The sequence below is a fragment of the Aotus nancymaae genome, unplaced genomic scaffold (genome assembly GCF_030222135.1).
Source record: "Aotus nancymaae isolate 86718 unplaced genomic scaffold, 86718_ANA_hifiasm-v0.15.2.pri h1tg000029l, whole genome shotgun sequence".
In the NCBI taxonomy this organism is placed as follows: domain Eukaryota; kingdom Metazoa; phylum Chordata; class Mammalia; order Primates; family Aotidae; genus Aotus; species Aotus nancymaae.
In genome coordinates, this window is record NW_026988442.1 from 84,972,055 (window position 1) to 84,997,896 (window position 25,842).

A 25,842-nucleotide genomic window follows, 5' to 3' on the forward strand; every position below is an offset into this window, starting at 1 on the left:
TTCTCCTCCACCCACTACAGGCACTGAGGTTATTTTTTCCATATAGCTATCATTTCATCCACTTTTCATTTTCCAATGATTTCTTGAAATTTTGGCTTCATCTCTGTCGCTTGTTTTGTTCTCTTTGTATGGGTTAATACATTTTCTATTCCTTTACTGTCATCTTAGAAGCAGTAAAGGCAGAGAAGCATTAAATGCTTAGAAGCATTTCCAGAGACAGAGCAGATAAACACATGTGGTCAATATGTCATCTTAAACTGAATGCTCTAAGCATATTTTTAAAAACATTCCTCATAAATTTAATAAGAGATTGTCAGAGAAAAGTCACTAGATGGTACTTTCCTATATTATTTTATTATTTTTATTAACTGAACAAAAACATACATTACATATATTTCCTCTTTGGTTTCAGAGCTTGAGTCTAAGCCATCATTACATGGAGTTTTGGAAATATTGCTAAAATCATGTCAAAGTTTGGCTTTTAAAATATTTGGACCACAGCAATGCCACACATCTATAACCATTTGATCTTTGACAAACCTCACAAAAACAAGCAATGGGGAAAGAATTCCCCGTTTAATAAACAGTGTTGAGAAAACTGGCTAGCCATGTGCAGAAAGCAGAAACTGGACCCCTTCCTGACACCTTACACTAAAATTAACTCCAGATGGATTAAAGACTTAAACATAAGATCTAACACCATAAAAACCGTAGAAGAAAACCTAGGCAAAACCATTCAGGACATAGGCATAGGCAAGGACTTCATGACTTAAACACCAAAAGCATTGGCAACAAAAGCCAAAATAGACAAATGGGACCTAATTAAACTCCAGAGCTTCCATATAGCGAAAGAAACAATCATTAGAGTGAACCAGCAACCAACAAAATAGGAAAAAATTTTTGCAGCTTACCCATCTGACAAAGGGCTAATATCCAGAATCTACAAAGAACTGAAACAGATTTACAAGAAAAAAACAAACGAACCCATTCAAAAGTGGGCGAAGGATATGAACAGACACTTTTCAAAAGAAGACATATATGACGCCAACAAACATATGAAAAAATGCTCATCATCACTGGTCATTAGAGAAATGCAAATCAAAACCACATTGAGATACCATCTCATGCCAGTTAAAATGGTGATCATTAAAAAATCTAGAGACAATAGATGCTGGAGAGGATGTGAAGAGATAGGAACACTTTTACACTGTTGGTGGGAGTGTAAATTAGTTCAACCATTGTGGAAGACAGTGTGGCAATTCCTCAAGGATCTAGAAATAGAAATTCCATTTGATCTAGCAATCCCATTACTGGTTATATACCCAAAGGATTATAAATCGTTCTATTATAAAGACACATGCACACATTATGTTCATTGTGGCACTGTTTACAGTAGCAAAGACCTGGAACCAACCCAAATGCCCATCAATGATAGACTGGACAAGAAAAATGTGGCACATATACACCATGGAATACTCTGCAGCCATAAAAAACGATGAGTTTGTGTCCTTTGTAGGGATATAGATGAACCTGGAAACCAATATTCTCAGCAAACTGACACAAGAACAGAAAATCAAACACCACATGTTTTCACTCATAGGCGGGTCTTGAACAATGAGAACACATGGACTCAGGGAGGGGAGCATCACACACTGGGGTCTGTTGGGGGTGGGCTAGGGGAGGGACAGCAGCGGGTGGGGGGGTTGGGGAGGGATAACATGGGGAGAAATGCCAGATACAGGTGATGGGGGGATGGAGGCAGCAAACCACATTGCCATGTATGTACCTATGCAACAATCCTGCATGATCTGCACATGTACCCCAGAACCTGGAGTACAATAAAAATATATGTATATATATTTGGACCACAAAATGTTTTGTATAACTTTCTTTTTTCTTGTTGATCACAGAATTCACAGACCTTCACCTCATTAATTACACATCATAGTTGTACTTCAGGGTTTGAAGAGAACAGCTTTGTGTAACATTCTTCTCTGGGATGTTCTTCTTCTTCTATCTTCTATCTTCTCTGGGATGTTCTTCAAGGAGCGCTTTAATTCTCTGAACTGAATCTTTTCTAGGGTCTTTTGCAGAACTGTAGAACTGATACCCATCCATTGCTGTCCTGGGTAAATTCTACCTTTTTCTATCCTATATTTTACATTGAGTTTTGGTTTTGCTGTATATAACCATGGTAATTCTTTAAAGAAGAGGTGCTTACGTTGTAAACTGTGTGAGTCTCTGCCTGTCTAATAGTGTCTCTGCAGGGAGTATCACCCTTGTCTTACTCAACACATAGCCACAGTTGGGCCCACTGTGGTGTACAAGTTCACCTCTTGTTTGATGATTCTGTGATGAACTTCCACCGTCTCTTTCTTTGGGGTATTTTTTCCAGATGGTGGACACATTTTGAGGTGTCTGCTCAGCCTCTGAGCCAACAAGTGCCTCCTGGGAAGAACCCTTTCATGCCTAGGCTGGGTGGTTTATGCTGTGTGATCCTATCTCACTGATTGGACTGAAGAAGAAAACCTAACCCGGTGTGGGACAATCTGCCTTCCTTGCGTATTTGGTGTTGGCATGGGGAGAAGGTCAATCTCTCCCAGTCCCAAAGCATGCAAACTTGGAGACGATGGGGCAGCCGTATTCTATTCTGTAGAAAGCAACAGAAAAATCCAGTCTGCAGAGAGAAAGAATAACAAAGCAAACCCAAATAAGAGAGAAAAGAAGTCAAGAGGGTTCTGTTAGCTATTTTCGAGTTTAATTTTGAACTCTTAAGTCTGAGATGGTAAAATCTGAGAGGAGGTATAATACAAATCTTTTAAATTCTGAATAAGGGCCGGGTGCGGTGGCTCATGCCTCTAATCACAGCACTTTGGGAGGCCAAGGTGGGTGGATCACGAGGTCAGGAGATCGAGACAATCCTGACCAACATGGTGAAACTCCGTCTCTACTAAAAACACAAAAGTTAGCTGGGCACGGTGGTGTGTGCCGGTAATCCCAGCTACTTGGGAGGCTGAGGCAGGAGAATCGCTCGAACCCAGGAGGCGGAGGTTGCAATGAGCTGAGATCACACCACTGCACTCCAGCCTGGTGACAGAAAGAGACTCCATCTCAAAAAAAAAAAAAATTCTGAATAAGGTAAAGAGACTCAACATTAGTTCTCTTCTTCTCACACTTGATAATTACTTGTCTGGCAACTGGAGACTGGGAATAAATCACTTCAAGGGGGGAAGGGAATAGTCTAGTCTGTACGATAAGAAATAAGAACAGAAAAGTCATCATCATTGTATAACCTGTTCAAAACACAAAATTTCAGCAAACATTTATGGGGCACCTACTGTATGCTCAGCAATCTGCTCATCACTGGTGACATGAAGGTGAATGGCACACATAGCTCCTGTCCTTGAAGCTCGTGGTCTCCAGCAGGGGCCAGAGCAGCCAATGGCCAGAGTTCCCAGTGGTAAGCGCTATGAGGAATTTTAAATGGGAGTTGAATTGCCAAGTCTGCCATTGTGAGAAGGAAGGAGGATGGGGTCAGAGTAGTAGTAAAGAACCCCTAGGAGGGGGCTCTACCATTTAAGCAAGAAGTGAGGATTGTCTTCGAAATGGTTCATTTTCAGTGTCAACTTGACAGGATTAAGGGCTAACTGCATAGTTGGTAAAATACTGTTTCTGGGTGTTTCTGGAGGAGATTGGCTCAGGAGTTGGCAGACTGAGTGGGGAAGATCTGCCTTCAATGTGGGCTGGCACCATCCAATTGGCTGGGCCCTGAATAAAACAAAAAAGGCAGAGGAAGGTAAATTCTCTCTTTCTTTCTTTCTCTCTCTTTCTCTCTCTCTCTCTCTCTCTCTCTGTCTGTCTCTCTCTCTCTCTCTCTCTCTCTGTCTGTCTCTCTCTCTCTCTCTCTCTCTCTCTCTCTCCTGGAACTGGTACATCCTTCTTCTCCTGTCCTTGAACATCAGAATCCCAGGTTCTCCAGCCTTGGAATTTAGGACTTACACCAGTGGTTCACCCCAGCGTTCTCAGGACTCTGGCTTCTCACTGAGTTCCACCATCAGCTTCCCTGGTTTTGAGGTCTTTCAGACCATGTTGCTGGCAAGATGGACAGGAATGAGTGTCCAGGACTGTGTGCCTCTAAGGGGCTTTGGGTATTTTCTAGTGTCTCATGTAACTATTCATAGTAACCCTTCTCTCTCAAACATTGTATGGTCACCCTTGATCAGGACTGGAAAGCGTCTAGTGCATGCAAATGGCCAACAGGCATATGAAAAGCTGTTCAACAACACCAATCATAAGGGAAATGCAAATCAAAGCCACAATAAGCCACCATCTCACACCTGGCAGGGTGGCTAATGAGGATGAGAACAAGTGCTGATGATAATGTGGAGAAAAGGGGACTCTTACACAACACTGGAATAAATGTCAACTGGCTTAGCCTTTATGGAAGACGGTATGGAGGTTCCTCAAAAAATTCAAAATAGAACTACTGTATGATTCAGTAATCAGACATCTAGGAAGAAAATGAAGTCAGCACCTCACAGAAATACCTGCACCCCATGCTCACTGCAGCAATAGTCACCATCACCAAGATGTGGGAAAAATTTAAGTGTCTATCAACAGATGAATGGATGAAGAAACACGCTGCATATATACCATGGAATGCCAGTCAGCTTTAAAAAAGGAGATCCTATCACTAGTGACAACATGAATAAACTTGAAAGACATGGTGCTAAGTGAAATAAGCCAATCACAGAAAGAAAAATACTGCATGATCTCATATGTGGAATATTACAAAGTTAAATACCAAGCAGCAGGGAGTGGAATGGTGGTGGTTGCCAGGGCCTGGGAAGGGGTGGGAATGGAGAGATATAGGTCAAAGGGTATGAAGTTGCAGTTACATCGGATGAATATGTCTAGAGATCTAATGTACAGCATGAGGACTACAGTTCATAATACTGTATTGGGCCAGGCGCGGTGGCTCACGCCTGTAAGACCAGCCTGACCAATATGATGAAACCCCATCTCTACTAAAAATACACAATCAGCCGGGCATGGTGGTGCATGCCTGTAATCCCAGCTACTTGGGAGGCTGAGGCAGGAGAATCCTATAGGATTAGGGAGGCAGAAGTTGCAGTGAGCCAAGATCATGCCATTGCACTCCAGGCTGGGCAAAAAAAGTGAAATTCTGTCTCAAGAATAATAACAAGGATAATAATAATACTGTATTGTACACTGGAATTTTGCCAAAAGAGTAGATTTCATGTGCTCTTACCACACACACACACACACACACACACACAAAAATAGTAACTCTGTGAGGAAACGTGTTAATTTGCTTGACTATAGTAAAAATTTCACTGTGTGTTTCAAAATATCATGTTACACACTTTAAATACATTCTTTATTTTTATTTATTTATTTTTTAGATGGGGGGGTCTCACTTTTTCACTCAGACTGGAGTTCACTGGCACAGTCATGGCTCACTGCAGCCTCTACTTCCTGGGCTCAAGTGCTTCCCCCACCTCAGCCTCATGAGTAGCTAGGACTATAGGCACACACCACGACACTCAGCTAATTTTTTAAATTTTTTGTAGAGACAAGGTCTCCTATGTTGCCCAGGCTGGTCTTGAACTCCTAGGCTCAAGCCATCCACCTGTCTTGGCCTCCTAAAGTGCTGGGATTACAGGAGTGAGCCACCATGCTTAGTCTACAATTTTTATTTTTAAAAAAAGATTATAAAAAGAGTCCAGTGAATGTGCCAAGTTGAAGGCCACTGGTGAGGCTGGGTTCTGTGGGTGGAGCATGGGAGCCAGGTTGCAGGGGGAGAGTGAGTGGAAGTGGAGGCTTGATCCAGGAAGCTGGCCACCAGGGGGCAGAGGGGCGTCGGTGGCTAGAAGGGCCCAGAGAGCCTGGGCTGGATTGACTCTGGAAAGTTAACCAGCTGATGGGAACAGTCAGCGGAGAGGAAGAGGATGAAGGTTGGGTGAGATGGCTGTTATTGTGTCATCTTGAAAGGAAGTCGGTAGGGTAGGAATAGGGACTGGCCGTGGTCTGGGGGACATCCTCTCTTCCACTTGGATGCTGTTACGGACTGAATGTGTCCCCACTAAATTCGTATGGTGAAGCCCAACCGCCAGCGTGGCTGTATTTGGAGGTAGGGCCCAGAAGGAGGTAATAAAGGTTAAATGGCATTGTAGTAATAGGGCCCTGATCCTATAGGATTAGTGTCCTTACAAGAAGAAACACAAGAAAGGGCACTCCCTCCCCTGCAACAACACATTCATTAGAAATGCCACATGAGGATAAAGTGGCCGTGTACATGCTAGGAAGAGGGCCCTCACCGCAGACCAAAGCCTGCGGGATCTTGATCTCACACTTCCACCCTGCAGAACCACGAGATCAATTTCTTTTGTTTAAGCCCCCACGTCTATGGTATTTTGTTATGATAACACAGCTGACTAAGATAAATGGGAAGGAAAGGAACAGAGGGTACAGTTTAGACACATCTATAAGGGCAAGATGTTGGTTAGAAATTCATCCAGATAGACTCAACTCTTGGGAAATGGAAGGCGAGCCCATCTGTTGAAAATGAGAGGGAGGCGGGAGGTGAGAAATTTGAAAGACACGTGGCTGTCAGGAGCATGCCTGAGAGCCTCTGGTGAGGGAAGTGGGGTGGGACATGGCAGAATCTGGAGAGGACTCTGGGAATCTCAGGAGCCTGCAGCACAATGGGCTGGGACTGTGGGACGTGATGAACCAGGGATGGCCCTCCCCAAATGCCATCCTTGGAACAGACACACAATGTAGAGGTTGGATGGGCCCCAGGAGTCCACAGGAATGCCGAGCAGCCTTCTGTTTGTCATGTAAGCAAGTAGATAGCATCTGAGTGTTGTGGCTCTTACCTTGGACTGCAGGTTGTCCCGAAGCCTGGGTGAAGGTCAGTGGTGAGAACCCACGGCTTGCTAAGAACAGGGAGGCAGTGACCAAGCTGGGGCTCACTGCAAGGGGCCATTCTGGTGGTGGAGCTCTAATCCTGGATATTAAATCTAGGCTTTAACAAGAGGGTGCCAGGAAGAGAAGCTATGCCCTCCTTTGGCATGGGAGGAAATCTGGGGCCCTCCCAACCTGGGTGAGGATCATGAGGACAGGGTGAGGGTGGGGAGTTCTGCGGGAACTCCAAAGGGTGATGCCAAGGCGGGTGGACTCCCCTAACCAATTTGGGAAATGGTATCTCCTCCTGTTGGATTTTGGGACCCCATGCTCATTTCTGGGCCCCTCAATAAACGCTGTGTGTAACTCAGTATTTTTTTTTTAATGTTTCACGAATTGATTAGTTTAAATGAAAATTAATGCTATTTTGAAGTTTGGGAGAGAATTTTATGACAGTCCATTGGGCACCAGAAACCCGGAGCAGGCCTCTCTTTTGGAGTAGATGCATGTGCTGGTTAAAGGGCTCCAGGTTTAAGGTCTCACATCACCATGTCCAGCTGGGTGGTCTTAAGCAAATGGCCTCACATCTCTCCAAGCCTCAGTTTCCTCATCTGCACCATGGGGCTAATAACTATTGATGTGAGAGCTCATGTTCGGAGTGACTCAGCAGAGTGTCTGGTGGAAACGAAGAGTCAGTTAAAGGCCTTCATCATCATCTTCATCATCATCATTATTCACTTATTATCTTCAGGGATGATACAAATTTAAAAAGAAATCCACACAAACACGTCTTCAGAAAATTAGAAAGTGTTTTTCCAAGTACACAGAAAAATCCCCAGTGACCCTCCTCTAAAAAGTCATCAATAATCAGCTCCCAGGCTGGGCATAGTGGCTCACACCTATAATCCCAACACTTTGAAGTCTAAGGTAGGAGGTTCACTTGCCATGACAACCTTTAAGGCAGCAGTTCTCAAGCAGGGGCAATTTTGCCCTCCCTACCCCCAGAAAAATTTGGCAATGTCTAGAGATACATTTTCTATTGTCACAGCTTTAGAGAGATCGTGGGTTTCTAGTGGTTGGTCCATGATGCTGCTAGACATTGTACAATGCATAGGACAGCACTCATAATAGAGAATTATCTGGCTCCAAATATCAATAGTATTAAGAAACTCTGCTTGAAGGAAAAACCAGTCCTACACACCTCACTTAACTCACTAAGGTTAACAAATTGGCAGTTTGCCAGTTGTCATGGATTAAAAAGCCCTACCTTGAGTGATTCTTGTTCCATGGCCTGACACATTTCTGTACAATTCAGCAGGTAAGGAGCCCTTTCAAGATGTGATTCTTCATTACTTGTTGCTGTATCATCATTTCATTCAGTCATCCATGCATTCATTCAACACACACTCATTGAGATACCTCTTACACTGTGACAGACTCTAGGGATAAAAAATGAACAAGATGAGTCTCTATGCTCAAGTTCAAAGTGTGTGTATTGGGGTTTAGGGGACAGACGTGTTAGTTAATAATTACAGCAATGTTCCAGGTAAAAGTTCTAACGAGATGCATTGGGGTGGGGCCACAGAGTGGGGTGTGCTCAGTATTTCTTATGGGGGCCTCAGAAAACTGCCCCGCCAGCCATCAACACTTTTTCAGTTCCACTTACAAGGGTCACTTCTGACACCTCCCTTTATGGAGTAGAGGGAAAACGGTAATAGGCAATTTGGCCTCAGTGACCCCCCTTCATTAGGAAGATGCCTAGATCTCCCTTGATGGGGAGCTTCAAATGAATAAAAAATTATTTGAACACACTTAGTTTTCAAAATCAAATGTCTGGCCACCCAGAGTCAAACAAACAGAAGGAAAGCAAGGCTCCAGAGGCTGGGAAATACTCCAAGCAAAGGAGGTCAGTTCCACTTCTATTTATTATAGGAGTTCTCCGCCAAGAATTGTGAGATATAACCTCAGGTCTACAGAAGCCCATAAAATAACTCAAGGACCACAACTTATGCACAGGAAACCATCCTGCGATTATGTAAGGCAGCAATGCACTTTTGAAAATACAAGGGGCGTAACAGACAGAGCCCTGGATGGTTGGAAATCAAGAGATCTGGATGCTAACCTTCAGGAGTTAAGTGGGGTGTGTGGGGCTCGTAGAGCTGCTAGTCTCAGCTCTGCTACAGACTTACTGACCTCAGGCAGCTCCCTTCTCTGAGGGTCTCAGTGTGCTCATTTGTAAAATGAGGGATTGGGACCAGAGCATAATGAAGCATCCCTCCAAGGTACACTGAAGACTTAAAGCAAGTGAAGCCTCTCATTTTTCCCTTCCACTTATTCCTGTGATAATCCAAGCATTTCCCTGAGATAAAAATGTAGACTGAACCTCAGTCCTGCACTCAAGGTACTAATTATGACACTCTTGGAGTCACCGCAGATACTTAAGAAGGAGGCTGGGAGGGTCCCAAGGAAGGAGCTATTGCCTCTCCCACTCCTAGCCATGGAATAACACACCTCCAGGCTATACCTGGCTCTGCATTGTCCCCAGTATCCCAGCTGGTGTTTCTCCAAATTGGGAGTCAAAACTCATGAGTGCATGCTGTTGCTCTAGCATCTTCTAAGGCCAGCACTGCCACCGAAAAGAGGAGGGTCCACGGCAGCAAGGGAGCTCCAAGCAAGCTCCCAGCAAGCTGCAAACTGCACGCATCCCAACTACTGCTGCTGGAAGTCTTGGGTGGCCAGAAAAATGAGCATCTCCTGAGTGTCAACACTCTACTCAGCTCCAGGAGTACTGGTTTTCCTTATAATCAAACCTGAGGGGACTATGGGAAGACAAGAAGGTTGGACACCCGGAGACTTGCCCAGGACAGAGATCGGAGAGTCATTTGGGTCCCCAGGCACTTTCCCTGGGAAGCTTCTTGGAACAGAGGCCTTGGGGACCAGTTTGGAATGCAAGTGGAAAGGGATGATTCTGGAATCCGGCCCCCACCTCTAATCCCCACTCCCTCCCATTCCTTCCTTTCTGCTGGTCTGGGTGGTGCCCCTCTCTTGATCACAGATCCCAGAGCTCAGAGAGGCCAGGACTCCCAGGAATTTCTGTGGGAAAAACAAACCATCCATCCTGCCGCATTTTTTTCTCCCTCCTCCAGCCCCTTGCCAGAACCTGGGGAGTAGCAGCTCCCAGGAGCCAACAGACACGAAGACATTAGGCAGCCACATCCCACGCGAGGGTGTGAGGAGAATGGCAGGCGGTCCCGTCGCAGACCCGGAAGCTCCTGCCAGAGCTCCCTCAGGTTTTCCTATTTGCAGCCCGGGAGTGTGAAAATGTCAAGGTTTGGGGGCAGACTGATACTGATGCGGATTCCAATCCTCTTTTTCTGACTTGGAGCATGAATTCTTCCCCCTCTCCTTTCCTTTCCTTTCCTTTCCTTGTCTATAACGGGAGGGTGATAATATCAGCTTAGAAAGGTGATCATGAGGTTTCAACGAAAGATTGGAGGCAAAGCGTCCAGGACACAGTAGGCATTGCCAGGGGGCGGCTCCAGAACTTCCGTCTAGGAGAGTCTCAGAAGCCGGGCCAGAAGAAGGGGTGGGTGGAGAGCACGGGCTTTCATCTTATAGCTGCCTTACCCTGGCGCGCACGAGGTTTTTCTTTGGAAAGGGGTCCCTCCGGAGAAGAGCTGGGAGAGATTAATGTTGGAAGGACTGGGAGGGAAGAGTCCCCATTCTTCAGCGGAAGATCTGCTAGTCCCCCTCCACCCGCATCCTGCCGGAGGCCAGAAAAGGGGCGAGACCACCGCTCCCTCGGGCCCCCAGCCCGCAGAAGGGCGCAGTACTCACCGAGTGTGCGGCGCAGGCGAGCAGCACCGGCAGCAGCAGCAGCTGCGGCGGCGGCGACAGGTGGGGACGCATCGTGTCCGCACGCTCCCCGCGGGCCCCGACGGTCGCGGGCCGGTGCGCTCTGCCGACTCGGGAGCTCAGCGTCCCGTGCAGGGTCTCGGGCTCCAGCCGGCCAAGGTGCCCCGAGGAGCCATGGTTGAGCCACCCGACCTGCGGCGGGCCGGAAGACTGCTCCTCCTCCGACGAGGTGACCGCTCGCGCTAAGCCGCCCGGCCCACTGATTAGGACGCCGCGCTGCCGGCGCGCCTCCTCCACCCGGCGGGGACTGGCGGGGGGCCGGCGCGGAGGCCGGCAGGGGAGGAGGCAGAGGGAGGGCGCGGGGGCCCGGAGCCGGCTCCCGCAGGCTCGGCCCAGGGCTGGAGGAGGCCAGGAGAGGGCACGTGGCTTAGCTTTACACGGGGCAATCCCATCCGATTCTGGGTCGGGAAAGAGCACTGCCTCTGGAGTCCACGGACCGAAGGCACAAGCTCTCTGGGGGCCGATGGGCAACTTAGTCACCTTTGTAAGCCTCGACTTTCTCATCCCTAACAACACATCTCTGATAATTTCCACTCCCGGACTGAAAGTTGTGACACAGTAAAGGCCCATGGCATCCATTCCCGCCCGACAGCTACCTTGCACTTTATTTCCGTTTTTCTCTTTATTTTTTCATTATTAAAGTCATTAGCGCTCATTCCAGAAAGTTTCACTCCCGTGAGTTCCTCCTTTGATGATAACCAAAGAGGATCTGTGGCACCCCAGGCATCTGGGGACAGCCCCAGATGCCCCTTTTGTACTGTTACATTAAAAAAAGAGGCAGCGTCTCACCATGTTGCCCAGGCTGGTCTTGAACGCTTGGGCTCAAGAGATCCTCTCACCTCAGCCTTGCGAAGTACTGGGATTACAGGCATGAGCCACGGGGCCCAGCGCTAGATGGGTCTTATAAACTCAATTTTTATTTGTCTGCACTGGTGCCCACTCCCTTCCCTCTTCTCTCTCCTCCTTTCTTGATCTTTCTCCTAGGCACTTGAAGTAAATCAGCTCATTTAATTCTCCCCCAGACCCCTAGGTGATGTGACACCCATTTGACAGAGGAGGGCATTGAAGGTGGAGGAGGATTCATTACATGTCCAGGTACTGCAACCCAGAGGCTCAGACAGGAAAGCCTGGATCTACCCTTCCATGGCTGACCTGACTCTCCGTAACTGGCCTGTATTCAGACGGCCATGCAGCTGTTAGAGAAACAGTGTGATCTTGTCCTCAGCAGCCTTCCCTATCAGAAGAGACTGTTTGTAACTTGAGGCTGCTAAAGCCTGGCAGAAATAAAAGGGAGAAAAAATCATTCAGCTCCTAGGTCCAAAATCAATGCTCAGTACACATCAAACCTAAAGTATACAAAATCACCAGCTCCCTTCTAGAAACTCTCTCTGCAAAAATACTCACCCAAGGGCCTAATGGACTATGTGAGAGGATGTTTGCCGAAGCGTTATGACAGTGGCAGGACACTGGAGATTATCTATGGGGAAGGGAACCATCCTTCTGATTCCTTCCTCATGGGCAGCAGTCATCACTGTAACATTCCTGACTTGTTTCTACCCCTTCACTCTCTCTGTACGTTCCTCTCTCTCGCATACGTGCACACATGCGTGCATGCATGCACGCATGTATACACAGGTGAGGCCAGCTTACATAATCAATGCATTTGGAATAAGCAACTGGCATGAGTTCAGTCCCCTCCTCTCTCCTTCCTTTGACAGTGTGCCCCGCTACAGAGAGTCTGTAACTGGATTTCCCTGGGCCAGGCTGTGATTGGTGGTTGAGGCTCTACTGGAACTCATCCAGTACCACCAGTGACAGGGTCTATCTAATTCTGGGGTTTAGTTAGGAAACCCACTTGCCTACAGTATAAACCACATTCTACAATACTGACTTTATTACTAATAAAAGTGATATTTGGCTCTATCTATCTTGATCTCATTTCTCAATTGGTTCAAGATTCAGGCTAGAAAGAAAAATGTTATTTCCTAGGCCCCTTGAACCCCAGCACCCTAAATGTGCATCACAAAGTGCCTGAGGTAAGGACTTGCAGTTTTTACTCTACAGACTACTGTGCTGTTTGAATGTTTTCTGCAACAACGCTGTGTAGGGCTGTTCTGGGTTGAGATAAAAAGAAAACAATACCAAAATGCAATCTATGCTTTATACCAGAGCCTCATGATCTCTGATGAAAAAGCAAAACAACATTAGTTCTGGGCAATTCAATAAATTTCTGGCCTGTAGCAAGCCATTCTTGCTTAAATGGGAAGCTCTGCCTCTCAAGGAGAGTTGAGAAAAGGGATTGAAGTGCTCCTTGAAAGGTCATTAAAACCTGCCTGAGACAACAATTTTACGATCGGGGTAGAAGGGAAGAGGCAGGAAAAGTAACCATATATTTACCACCTGTCGGGAGCTGGGGAGTCTGTTAGGAAGCTCAGATGTGTTATTATATTCAGTCCTCCAAGACCATATGGGAGATGGGAACTGGAGGCTTAGGAAAGATAAATCCTTGCCTCCATCAGCACAGCTAATAAGGAGAAGAGTCAGGATTTGAATCCAGGACTGAGCCCAGGCCTGTGTCATGAAGGAAACCAAATATTTCACCCCAAAATATACTTATTTGACATAATTTGAGATGGCTGTTCAGAGGGCCTCCAAACAGAAGTAGCCTTGCAAAGCTGTCTTTTGTTGGGAAGATTGCATTAGAGATGAAGTCTCCCTTGTCCAGGCTGGGGTGCAGTGGTGCCATCTCAGCTCACTGCAACCTCCTCCTCCCCGGTTCAAGCAATTCTCTTGCCTCAGCCTCCCAAGTAGCTGGGATTACAGGTGTGCGCCACCATGAAGGCTAATTTTTGTATTTTTAGTAAAGATGGGGTTTCACCATGTTAACCAGGATGCTCTTGAATTCCTAGCCTCAAGTGATCCTCCCACCTTGGCCTCCCAAAGTGCTGGGATTACAGATGTGTGCCATCACCCCCGGCCTATGTATTAATCTCTTGAAATCACTTGCTATTGCCACGAATAGCTACAAATGAACCTAACAATGCCACACTGGACACTGTAACCCATACACTATAGCTTACCACGTATAACCAAACACTAATTAATGTTATTCCTGTAAACCAATGAGAATTCCTGACAAGCAACCTTGTATCAGTCTGTTCCCTGTCCCCCTTTTCTGCCTCTAAAAATTTACTTGTAACTGCTGCTAATTCAGAGCAATCCGTGAATCTGTGCTCCCGGATTGCAACCCTCAAGCTTAGCCCAAATAAATCTTCTACTTATATTCACTTTGCCTCAGTTTCTTCCTTTGAGGTTGACATATCTGGCATAAGTTGGCAGGATTCAGCGTGACTCCCCCAGACCACCTGGTGTTTCTCTCTGAACGCAGCACTTGGTACCGCCATGAACATTTCCTCTTCAGAAGTCCCACTGAGTGTTTCAGATGTTCTCCTACCATTTGGTTGGTGATTAGACTTTTTGGGGGCTGTTTTTCAAACCTTCTCTTTCCTTTAAGAGTGAGGGCTTCAGTCCATCTTTGGACAAGAGGTTTAGGTAAAGAACTCTGCAGAGAATGGCCTTTTTTCTGCCTCTGTCTCAGGACTGGGGTCAAAGATTTTCTGCCTTTGTCTCACAGCGGAGGTTTGGGCCAAAGGATTGGCGTTAGGCACCAGTGGTCTCGCTTTACATAGCATACTTTAAAAATGGCAGCTGTTTTCCTATTTTTGAAATTTGGGCTTGATTTTTCATTTATGACCAACTGCTTTGAATTAACCAGCAGCTGGTTTTATGTACACTTAGGGGGAAATGTCTCGTGGATGTCTAGGAGAAGGGACCCACCTAACCCAGGATGGTCATAAGCAACTATGACCAAAAGAAAAGTGGAAAGGGAATCTCTCGAAACACCTAAAGTAATTTATTTGCACACACAATCAGAAAAAGCTGACTTTAGAACCAGACAACTAAAATTGGAGACTTGCCCCCAGTGGCACCCAAAAGCCTTCTAAAACAAATTCTGAGAAAAATGGCCTTCACTCAGGAGGTAAACCAAAGATGTCCATCACCAACAACTGAAGAAAATCCCCAGGTCTTTGAGCCCCTCCCTGAAACTCCTATTGCGTCAGTTCCAGAGTCACCATGAACCGCATCTGGTTCTGAACTGTGTGCTCAATTAAAAGACCACTCAATGAACAAGATGAGTCTCCAGAACATGCCTTTGTTGCCAAGCTGACAATTGCTTAGGGTAATAAAACAGTTAAGTACAAGATGAATGGTCTTTTAAAGGGGGAAATGAATGAAAATAAAAGTGTTGAGCTTATAACAATGCAGATCCAACAAATTTTTTCTAAACCAGAAGTAATCACTGACATTTATGTTGAAATGCTAATATTCAGGGAATTTGCTAAGAAAGATCAGATCTGAAACAAGTTAAAAATCCTTTAACTGCTCAAACTGGCTGCTTTGTATCACGTGCAAGATTTACCAAAAGAAAAAAGAAAAGAAATAAACGAAAGCATTCCACCCTATGGTCTGGTGGTGAGACTCTGGAGCTCTCACTGCTGTGGCTGATGTTCAAACTGGATGGGAAACCAGTTTCTTTTGGTTTGATGTTGGCAAGACTTTTGACTTTTAGGGATATTACTTTACCACTTGGGAGGGTGTCTTTGGGAAAAAAAAAATCAAAATCCAGAAATATCAGTCGTTTGTCCTGGCTAAAATGTAATAGTAAGAAATTTGAAAGGATTTTTTTTAAAGAAGCTCTATGGCCAGACTGTTACACACACACACACACACAGACACACACACACACACACACACACACAAGGCCTTTCTGCTTTTTCTCTTTGGATCTTGTTTTTAGAAATATTTTTTTTTCCGCCAGGCGTGGTGGCTAACGCCTGTAATCTCAGCACTTTGGGAGGCCGAGGCGGGCGGATCACGAGGTCAAGAGATCGAGACCATCCTGGTCAACATGGTGAAACCCCGTCTCTACTAAAAATACAAAAAATTAGCTGGGCACGGTGGCGCATGCCTGTAATCCCAGCTACTCAGGAGGCTGAGGCAGGAGAATTGCCTGAACCCAGGAGGTGGAGGTTGCGGTGAGCCGAGATCGCACCATCCAGCCTGGGTAACAAGAGCGAAATTCCATCTCAAAAAAAAAAAAAAGAAATATTTTTTTCCAGTGGACTGAAATTAAGTGCTTGGTCCTTGTGTTTACTTCCCTTCTTAAGGATTGTTCTCTTATTTGCTTCTACTCCTTCTTATTCTTTCTCTTTGCTGCCTTCAGTACCACAGAAAGAATCTAGGGGTGACATCTAATGATTCGAACACTTCAAGGAACCCAGGAAAAGTGCCACTGCCCCCTTTTGGTGGCCTTCTGTCTTCCTGCAGAGTCTAAAGAGCTGTAAACAGACTTGTCTCACATCTAAAACTCTACTGTCTTTTGTATTGTGTTACCTGATCTCTTTGGCTTTTGAGGATACCAGAGATTGCTTTGTAGTGTGAGAGAGAACTTGACCTTGGTGTGTGTGATGACAGGCAACAGCTGCAATTTTGGAGGTGGCCAAGAGCACTTGTTTACAGTAAATGGTTGTTACTATAGGAGGCTACTCATTTCTTTGTGTTTAGATAAGAAATAGCAAAGTGCACTATAAAAGCATCACATGTGCTTCCCTCTTTTGGAGGACCTGGAAATCAATGTAAAAGTGAGATCCTTGATCTTCAAGGGTCTAAATGTTCTGCCTTCAGTTGTGCCTGCTTTTCACATATTTAAATCATTAGGACCTAAAAACTGTAAATGCTTCATTGGCCCTGTTCCTTAATAGGCTCCACCCTGATCCCAGTGGTCCAGCTGGAAAACAGACACTGAATTAAAAGCCACTTATCTAAATAAACTCGATCTCTTTATAAAATTCTATGGTAAATTCCTGTAATTATTTATTACCTTGGCATCCATTTTTAACCTTCCTCTAACACACCTAGACTCCTTGAAAAAGCTTAAATTCTGTGTGTGTCGTGTGTGTGTGCGCACGTGCGCATGCTTGGAATGTAAATTCCTGTCTTGTTAGTAAGTGCGTGGACCATGTGGGACAAATAACCTTTAACTTGTTCCATTTACAAAGGCATAGTTTGAATCCAACTGTTCTTTTAAACCAGTGAATTTTACTGGTCTTGTGGCCAAAATTCTAAAATCAACACTATAAAGTTTCTGTGTCTATCTGTATCTTTACATGTATGTGCATATGTCTGTCTATAGACTGTCTACGTGAGTATCAAATTGACTTATAAATAAATGAGTATTCATAAGTTAATAAGCCAAAATGCTTTTCAAGTTCACATGGCTTTAATATCTTTAGTAAATAAAAAGAGTTTCAATGCTGTTGGTAAAATAAAATAGAAATGCCTTCAGATACTAATGTATACATTTTTGCCTGGATTTCTTGGTCAGAAAGGTTTGTAATATCTCTGCTAGATATTTTATTCAATCCCCTGAGTTTACCAGGAACTGCTTTTGATCTTCTGTCTTCTGTCTGTAAGGGGACACAGGGACTTGGGACCTTTGTACATAGACACTCAGCTGAGACCCTAGAAAACAAGGCCAGACAGAAATGTGGGTTGTACTAACAAAACTTTGCTTTTTTTTTTTTGAGCTCCCCATGTGTGTCCTTGAGTCTCCCCATGTGTGTCCACGAGTCTCCCCATGTGTGTCCTTGGTTAAGTCATAACCTTCATTATGGCTTACTGGCTTTGGTAAGTCACTTAAAAGGTAACTTTGGTTTTTTTAAAAAAGTTCAAAAGCCATAAATATCAGCTGTTTGTCCCCATTAAAATCTGATAATAAAATATTACAAAGGATTTTTTAAAAACCTCAATAGTCAAAAGTTTACTTAAAAGTTTACCTTCGAGGATCGATCCAAGATGGCCACTTAAGAGGAAGTCGGGATTGCAGCTCCGAGAGAAGGCGCAGAGGGTGAGTGGACGCCGCATTTCCAGACGGACTTTTACTGCCCACAGACCAGGAGATTCACAGGAGGAAAAGCCCCACGGGTCTCCAGCGCCGCTGGTTTGAGCGGAGTGGCCGCTCAGCCTACGCCCTGGAGCGGGGGGCAGTGGCTTCTTGCACAGAGCGAGAGAGACAGAGTTCCCTCTGAGCCAGAAAGGGGAGCTGAAGCAGGGAGCCAAGCCAGGAGACCCCCGGGCAAGGGAGTGCCACGAATCTCAGAGCCGCTGCTTCGGCTGACGCAGAGGCACACAGGGCAGCGGATTTTAATTGCGCAGAGAAGCTCCCCGCGTTCCCAGCGCCGCTGGTTGGACCGGAGCAGCCGCTCGGCCTGCACGGGGGGCGGGGAGCAGCGGCTCCTTGAACAAAGTGAACGAGACTGTGTCCCCTCTGGGCCAGCAAGGGGAACTGTGGCAAGGAGGCAAGCCAAGAGATTACAGGACAAAGAGGGCCCCTCTGGAAACACGGCTGAACCCGGGACGGTCCAGCTCTGTGGGGGAGGGGCGTCCTCCATCGGGAAACACCCTGCAGTTCCCGGGGCAATTTTCCGTAACCAAGACAACCCGCCACTACAGAGACTCCGTCACTACAGGGGCGGGCCAGCATAGCGGAAGCAGTTCTAACTACACCCACAGGACTGCTGGGAAGCTCACACGGAAGCTGGGCGGAGCCCACAGCAGCTCAGCGAAGCCTCTGCAGGCTGAGTGTGACTAGACTGCCACCTTGTGGGCAGGGAAAACGGTAGCAACACAGCTGAAAAACATAAAGTGCTAAACCCCTGGGCCAGAACACCTGGGGAGAAGAAAAGGGGGTTTATGAGTTCAGCTGCTGCAGACTTAAAATTACCAAAATCAGAAAGACAGCAACTACAAAGTCAATAGGCGGATAAATCCACAAAGATGGGAAGAAACCAGCGCAAAAAGGATGAAAACACCCAAAACCAGAACACCTCTCCCCCTACAAGGCAGCATAACTCCTCACCAGCACGGGAACAAGACTGGACGGAGAATGAGTGTGATGAAATGACAGAATCAGCTTTCAGAAAATGGATAATAAGAAACTTCTGTGAGCTAAAAGAACATGTTCTAACCCAATGCAAAGAAACTAAGAACCTTGAAAAAAGACTTGACGAAATGCTAACGAGAATGGACAACTTAGAGAGGAATATGAATGAATTGATGGAGCTGAAAAACACAACACGAGAACTTCGCGAAGCATGTACAAGTTTCAACAGCAGAATTGACCAAGCAGAAGAAAGGATATCAGAAGTTGAAGATCAACTCAATGAAATAAAACGAGAAGGGAAGATTAGAGAAAACAAGGTAAAAAGGAATGAACAGAGTCAACAAGAAATATGGGACTATGTGAAAAGACCTAATCTACGTTTGATAGGTGTACCTGAATGTGACGAAGAGAATGCATCCAAGCTGGAAAATACTCTTCAGGATATTATCCAGGAAAACTTCCCCAACCTAGCAAGGCAGGCCAAGATTCAAGTCCAAGAAATACGGAGAACACCACAAAGATATTCCTCTAGAAGAGCAACCCCAAGGCACATAATCATCAGATTCACCAGGGTTGAAATGAAGGAGAAAATACTAAGGGCAGCCAGAGAGAAAGGTCGGGTTACCCACAAAGGGAAACCCATCAGACTCACAGCAGATCTCTCAGCAGAAACCCTACAGGCCAGAAGAGAGTGGGGGCCGATATTCAACATCCTTAAAGAAAAGAACTTTCAACCCAGAATTTCATATCCAGCCAAACTAAGCTTCATAAGTGAAGGAAAAATAAAATCCTTTGTGAACAAGCAAGTACTCACAGATTTCATCACCACCAGACCAGCTTTACAAGAGCTCCTGAAGGAGACACTACACATAGAAAAAAACAACCAGCACCAGCCACTCCAAAAACGCACGAAATGGTAAAGAGCAGCAACACAATGAAGAATCTCCATCAACCAATGGGCAAAACAGCCAGCTAGCATCAAAATGACAGGACCAAACTCACACATAACAATATTAACCCTAAATGTAAATGGACTAAATGCCCCAATCAAAAGACACAGACTGGCAAATTGGATAAAAAGTCAAAACCCATCAGTGTGCTGTATCCAGGAAACCCACCTCACATGCAAGGATACACAAAGGCTCAAAATAAAGGGATGGAGGAAGATTTACCAAGCAAATGGAGAGCAAAAAAAAGCAGGAGTTGCAATTCTCATCTCTGATAAAATAGACTTTAAAGCAACAAAGATCAAAAGAGACAAAGAAGGACATTACATAATGGTAAAAGGATCAATACAACAAGAAGAGCTAACGATCCTAAATATATATGCACCTAATACAGGAGCACCCAGATACATAAGGCAAGTTCTTAAAGACTTACAAAGAGACATAGACTCCCACACATTAATACTGGGAGACTTCAACACACCGTTGTCAATATTAGACAGATCAACGAGACAGAAAATTAATAAGGATATCCAGGACTTGAACTCAGACCTGGAACAAGCAAACCTAATAGATATTTACAGAACTCTCCAGCCCAAATCCAGAGAATATACATTCTTCTCAGCACCACATCACACCTACTCTAAAATTGACCACATAATTGGAAGTAAATCACTCCTCAGCAAATGCAAAAGAACAGAAACCATAACAAACAGTCTCTCAGACCACAGTGCAATCAAGTTAGAACTCAGAATTCAGAAGCCCACCCAGAACCGCACATCCTCATGGAAATTGAACAACTTTCTCCTGAATGTTGACTGGATAAACACTGAAATGAAGGCAGAAATAAAGATGTTCTTCGAAACCAACGAGAATGAAGACACCACATACCAGAATCTCTGGGACACATTTAAAGCAGTCTCCAGAGGAAAATATATAGCAATAAGTGCCCACATGAGAAGAAAGGAGAGAACTAAAATTGACACCCTATCATCAAAATTGAAAGAGCTAGAGGAGCAAGATCAAAAAAACTCAAAACCTAGCAGAAGACAAGAAATAACTAAGATCAAAGCAGAAATGAAGGAGATAGAGACACGAAAAACCCTACAAAAAATCAATAAATCCAGGAGCTGGTTTTTTGAAAAGATCAACAAAATAGACAGACCACTAGCCAAACTAATAAAAAAGAAAAGAGAGAATAACCAAATAGATGCAATAAAAAATGATAAAGGGGATATCACCACAGATGCCACAGAAATTCAAACCATCATCAGAGATTATTACAAACAACTCTATGCACATAAATTAGAAAACCTGGAAGAAATGGATAAATTCCTGGACAGTAGTCTCCTCCCATGCCTAAACCAGGAAGAAGTCGAAACCCTGAATAGACCAATAACAAGGTCTGAAGTCGAGGCAGCAATTAAGAGCCTACCACCCAAAAAAAGCCCAGGCCCAGATGGTCTCACAGCCGAATTCTACCAGACATACAAAGAGGAACTGGTACCATTCCTACTGAAACTATTCCAAATAATCCAAAAAGAGGGAATCCTTCCCAAATCATTTTATGAGACCAACATCATCCTAATACCAAAACCCGGCAGAGACTCAACAAGAAAAGAAAACTACAGGCCAATATCCATGATGAACATAGATGCAAAAATCTTCAATAAAATACTGGCAAGCTGATTACAACAGCACATCAAAAAGCTTATCCACCATGATCAAGTAGGATTCATCCTGGGGATGCAAGGCTGGTTCAATATACACAAGTCTATAAATGTAATTCACCACATAAACAGAACCAAAGACAAAAACCACATGATTATCTCAATTGATGCAGAGAAGGCCTTCGACAAAATTCAACAGCCCTTTATGCTAAAAACCCTCAATAAACTAGGTATCGATGGAACGTATCTCAAAATAATAAAAGCTATTTATGACAAACCGACAGCCAATATCATACTGAATGGGCAAAAACTGGAAGCATTCCCTTTGAAATCTGGCACTAGACAAGGATGCCCTCTCTCACCACTCCTATTCAATATAGTACTGGAAGTTCTAGCCAGAGCAATCAGGCAAGAAAAAGAAATAAAGGGTATTCAATTAGGAAAGGAGGAAGTCAAATTGTCTCTATTTGCAGACGACATGATTGTATATCTAGAAGACCCTATCACCTCAGCCCAAAATCTCCTGAAACTGATAAGCAACTTCAGCAAAGTATCAGGATACAAAATCAATGTGCAAAAATCACAAGCATTCCTATACACCAATAACAGACTTAAAGAGAGCCAAATCAAGAATGAACTGCCATTCACAATTGCTACAAAGAGAATAAAATACCTAGGAATACAACTAACAAGGAACGTAAAGGACCTCTTCAAGGAGAACTACAAATCACTGCTCAACGAAATAAGAGAGGACACAAACAGATGGAGAAACATTCCATGTTCATGGTTAGGAAGAATTAATATCGTGAAAATGGCCATACTGCCCAAAGTAATTTACAGATTCAACGCTATCCCCATCAAGCTACCAATGACCTTCCTCACAGAACTGGAAAAAATCACCTTAAACTTCATATGGAACCAAAAGAGAGCCCGCATAGCCAAGTCAATTCTAAGCAAAAAGAACAAAGCAGGAGGCATCACACTACCGGACTTCAAACTCTACTACAAGGCTACAGTAATCAAAACAGCATGGTACTGGTACCAAAACAGAGATATAGACCAATGGAACAGAACAGAGACGTCGGAGGCGACACAACATATCTACAACCACCTGATCTTTGACAAACCTGAAAAAAACAATCAATGGGGAAAGGATTCCATGTTCAATAAGTGGTGTTGGGAAAACTGGCTAGCCATATGCAGAAAGCAGAAACTGGACCCCTTCCTGACACCTTACACTAAAATTGACTCCAGATGGATTAAAGACTTAAACATAAGACGTAACACCATAAAAACACTAGAAGGAAACCTAGGCAAAACCATTCAGGACATAGGCGTAGGCAAGGACTTCATTACCAAAACACCAAAAGCATTGGCAACAAAAGCCAAAATAGACAAATGGGACCTAATCAAACTCCACAGCTTTTGCACGGCAAAAGAAACAGTCAATAGAGTGAATCGGCAACCAACAGAATGGGAAAAAATTTTTGCAGCCTACCCGTCTGACAAAGGGCTGATATCCAGAATTTACAATGAACTAAAAAAGATTTACAAGAAAAAAACAAACAAGCCCATTCAAAAATGGGCGAAGGATATGAACAGATACTTTACAAAAGAAGACATACATGAGGCCAACAAACATATGAAAAAATGCTCATCATCACTGGTCATTAGAGAAATGCAAATCAAAACTACATTGAGATACCATCTCACGCCAGTTAGAATGGCGATCATTAAAAAATCTGGAGACAACAGATGCTGGAGAGGATGTGGAGAAATAGGAACACTTTTACACTGTTTGTGGGAGTGTAAATTAGTTCAACCACTGTGGAAAACAGTGTGGCGATTCCTCAAGGACCTAGAAATAGAAATTCCATTTGACCCAGCAATCCCATTACTGGGCATATATCCAAAGGATTATAAATCGTTCTACTATAAGGACACATGCACAAGAATGTTCATTGCAGCACAGTTTACAATAGCAAAGACCTGGAACCAGCCCAAATGCCCATCGATGATAGACTGGACAGGAAAAATGTGGCACATATACACCATGGAATATTATGCAGCCATTAAAAAGGAGGAGTTCACATCCTTCGTAGGGACATGGATGAACCTGGAAACCATCATTCTCAGCAAACTGACACAAGAACACAAAATCAAACACCACATGTTCTCACTCATAGGCAGGTGTTGAACAAGGAGAACACATGGACACAGGGAGGGGAGCACTATACACGGGGGTCTGTTGGGGGGAGGGGGGATAGTGGGGGGGGTGGGGAGTTGGGGAGGGATAGCATGGGGAGAAATGCCAGATATAGGTGAAGGGGAGGGAGGCAGCAAATCATACTGCCAGGTGTGCACCTGTGCAACAACCTTGCATGTTCTTCACATGTACCCCAAAACCTAAAATGCAATTAAAAAAAAAAAAAAAAAAAAGTTTACCTTCAAAGGCCAAAAGGGGAAATTTCCTTTGGCCCCCAGTTTGGCATAGCTGGTAGGATCAAAACTCTGCTCTTCTGGAAGCCACAGTTAAGTGAATCCAAGACCTGATTAGCCCTCTGAAATTTCACTGAACAATCAACTCACAGGGCACAAATCAATTGGAAAAAAAGGCATGCAAAATTTATTAATATGTACACAGAGAACCACAGAGTGAATGCCTACTCCCCAATAGAGTACAGAGTCTTACATATCATCTTGAGGTTATAGAAAGAGTGGGGACTCAGAGCATGGCCAAAACCAGGTTTTAGTGGTAAATCAGATGAGAGTGGCAAGACAGGTTGTAGGAATGAGAGAAGAGGAGGTCTGGCTAGCAAAGGTGGTCATGTTACGTGGATGAAACCTCACAGGAATTTCTACGGAAACAAAAGAAAAACAATGGTTAATGGTTAGAACTAACCATAGTCTATGGTTTTATCTGTCATTTTTCCTTCAATTTAAACCAACTTTTAAAGTCTTCTAATTAGATAAAATTACTTTCCCTTTAATAAAAACCCCACTTACATGCTTTTATAAGCTCACAGAGAAATTAAGCAAGTATCAAAAATCTCACAGAAGCAGCAGCTTATGACCTTCAAACTTCTAGTATAAACCTATCTGACCAATAAACCCAGGCAAAGAATGTCTGAATTAAATTGGGAAGATATTTTTATTTTATTTTACCAAAAATTCAAGAACTCTATTTGTTTACCAAAGATTACTAAAGTCACATGAACCTGAAAAGTATTTGTGCTAGTTATTTAATATATGAGTACTCACTCATTTTAAGTTAATTTGATATCATGTGTAGATAATATATAAACATATGTATAGACAGACATATACATGTGTGTAGACACAACATATAACACACATATGCACATATTTATGTATTTTAAAACCAAAGAGATAGAGGAGTGTAATGTAAAAGAGAGTACTGCTTTAGACTTGAGAGAAATTTGTCCATTTATAACATATGGAGTTTCATGAGATAAAACAGAGGTTTCTTCCAAAAAGAGGAGTCTGTGTTACCTTTTCTGTTCTCCTTGACAAATCTCAAGCTATTAGAAATTGTTCTGTGTCCCTTCATGGGGCATTAAAGGTGGCGAGAGGAAGGGACAGACAGAAGTAAATAAAAAAAAAACAGACATGGGCAGTGCATATGGTTAACAGGGATTTAAGAAGAAAAGAATTCAGTCAACCTAAAAGTTTTTACAGAGAGAGAACAGAAGCCTTAAAACAATATGTGTATATACATATAAAGCCTAAATACCAGTTTTAATTTAGTTAACTTTTGACTATAGAGCTCTTTTTAAAAATCATTTGTAATATTTTATTGTCAGATTTTAGCTGGGACACAGAGCTGATGTTTATATCATTTGAACTTTTTTTAACCAAATTTACCTAAATAACTTACCAAAGCCAGTGGGCCTTAATAAAGCTGATGACTTAACCAAGGACACACAAGGGGCATCTAAAGAGGGGCAAAGCAGTCCTTACAAGATCCAGAACCACTCTAAAGACAGCTCAGAGGCCAGGCACGGTGGCTCAAGCCTGTAATCCCAGCACTTTGGGAGGCCGAGGCGGGTGGATCACGAGGTCAAGAGATCGAGACCATCCTGGTCAACATGGTGAAACTCCGTCTCTACTAAACATACAAAAAATTAGCTGGGCATGGTGGTGCCTGACTGTAATCCCAGCTACTCAGGAGGCTGAGGCAGGAGAATTGCCTGAACCCAGGAGGCGGAGGTTGCGGTGAGCCGAGATCGCGCCATTGCACTCCAGCCTGGGTAACAAGAGCGAAACTCCGTCTCAAAAAAAAAAGAAAAAAAGACAGCTCAGAAAAAAGGAAATTTTTGTTAGTACAACCCATATTTCTGTCTGGCCATGTTTTCTAGGG

General features: G+C 44.1%; 1 protein-coding gene across 1 annotated transcript in view; it reads right to left on the reverse strand.

Annotated features, from left to right (window-relative positions):
* Nucleotides 1–10,839, reverse strand: part of SCTR (secretin receptor) — an 82,521-nt gene extending 71,682 nt beyond the window's left edge. Inside the window, exon 1 of the mRNA XM_021667935.2 lies at nt 10,768–10,839. Within this exon, the coding sequence (XP_021523610.2) occupies nt 10,768–10,839 (72 nt within the window). The remainder of the gene's footprint in view (nt 1–10,767) is intronic.
* Nucleotides 10,840–25,842: the final 15,003 nt, after the last annotated feature.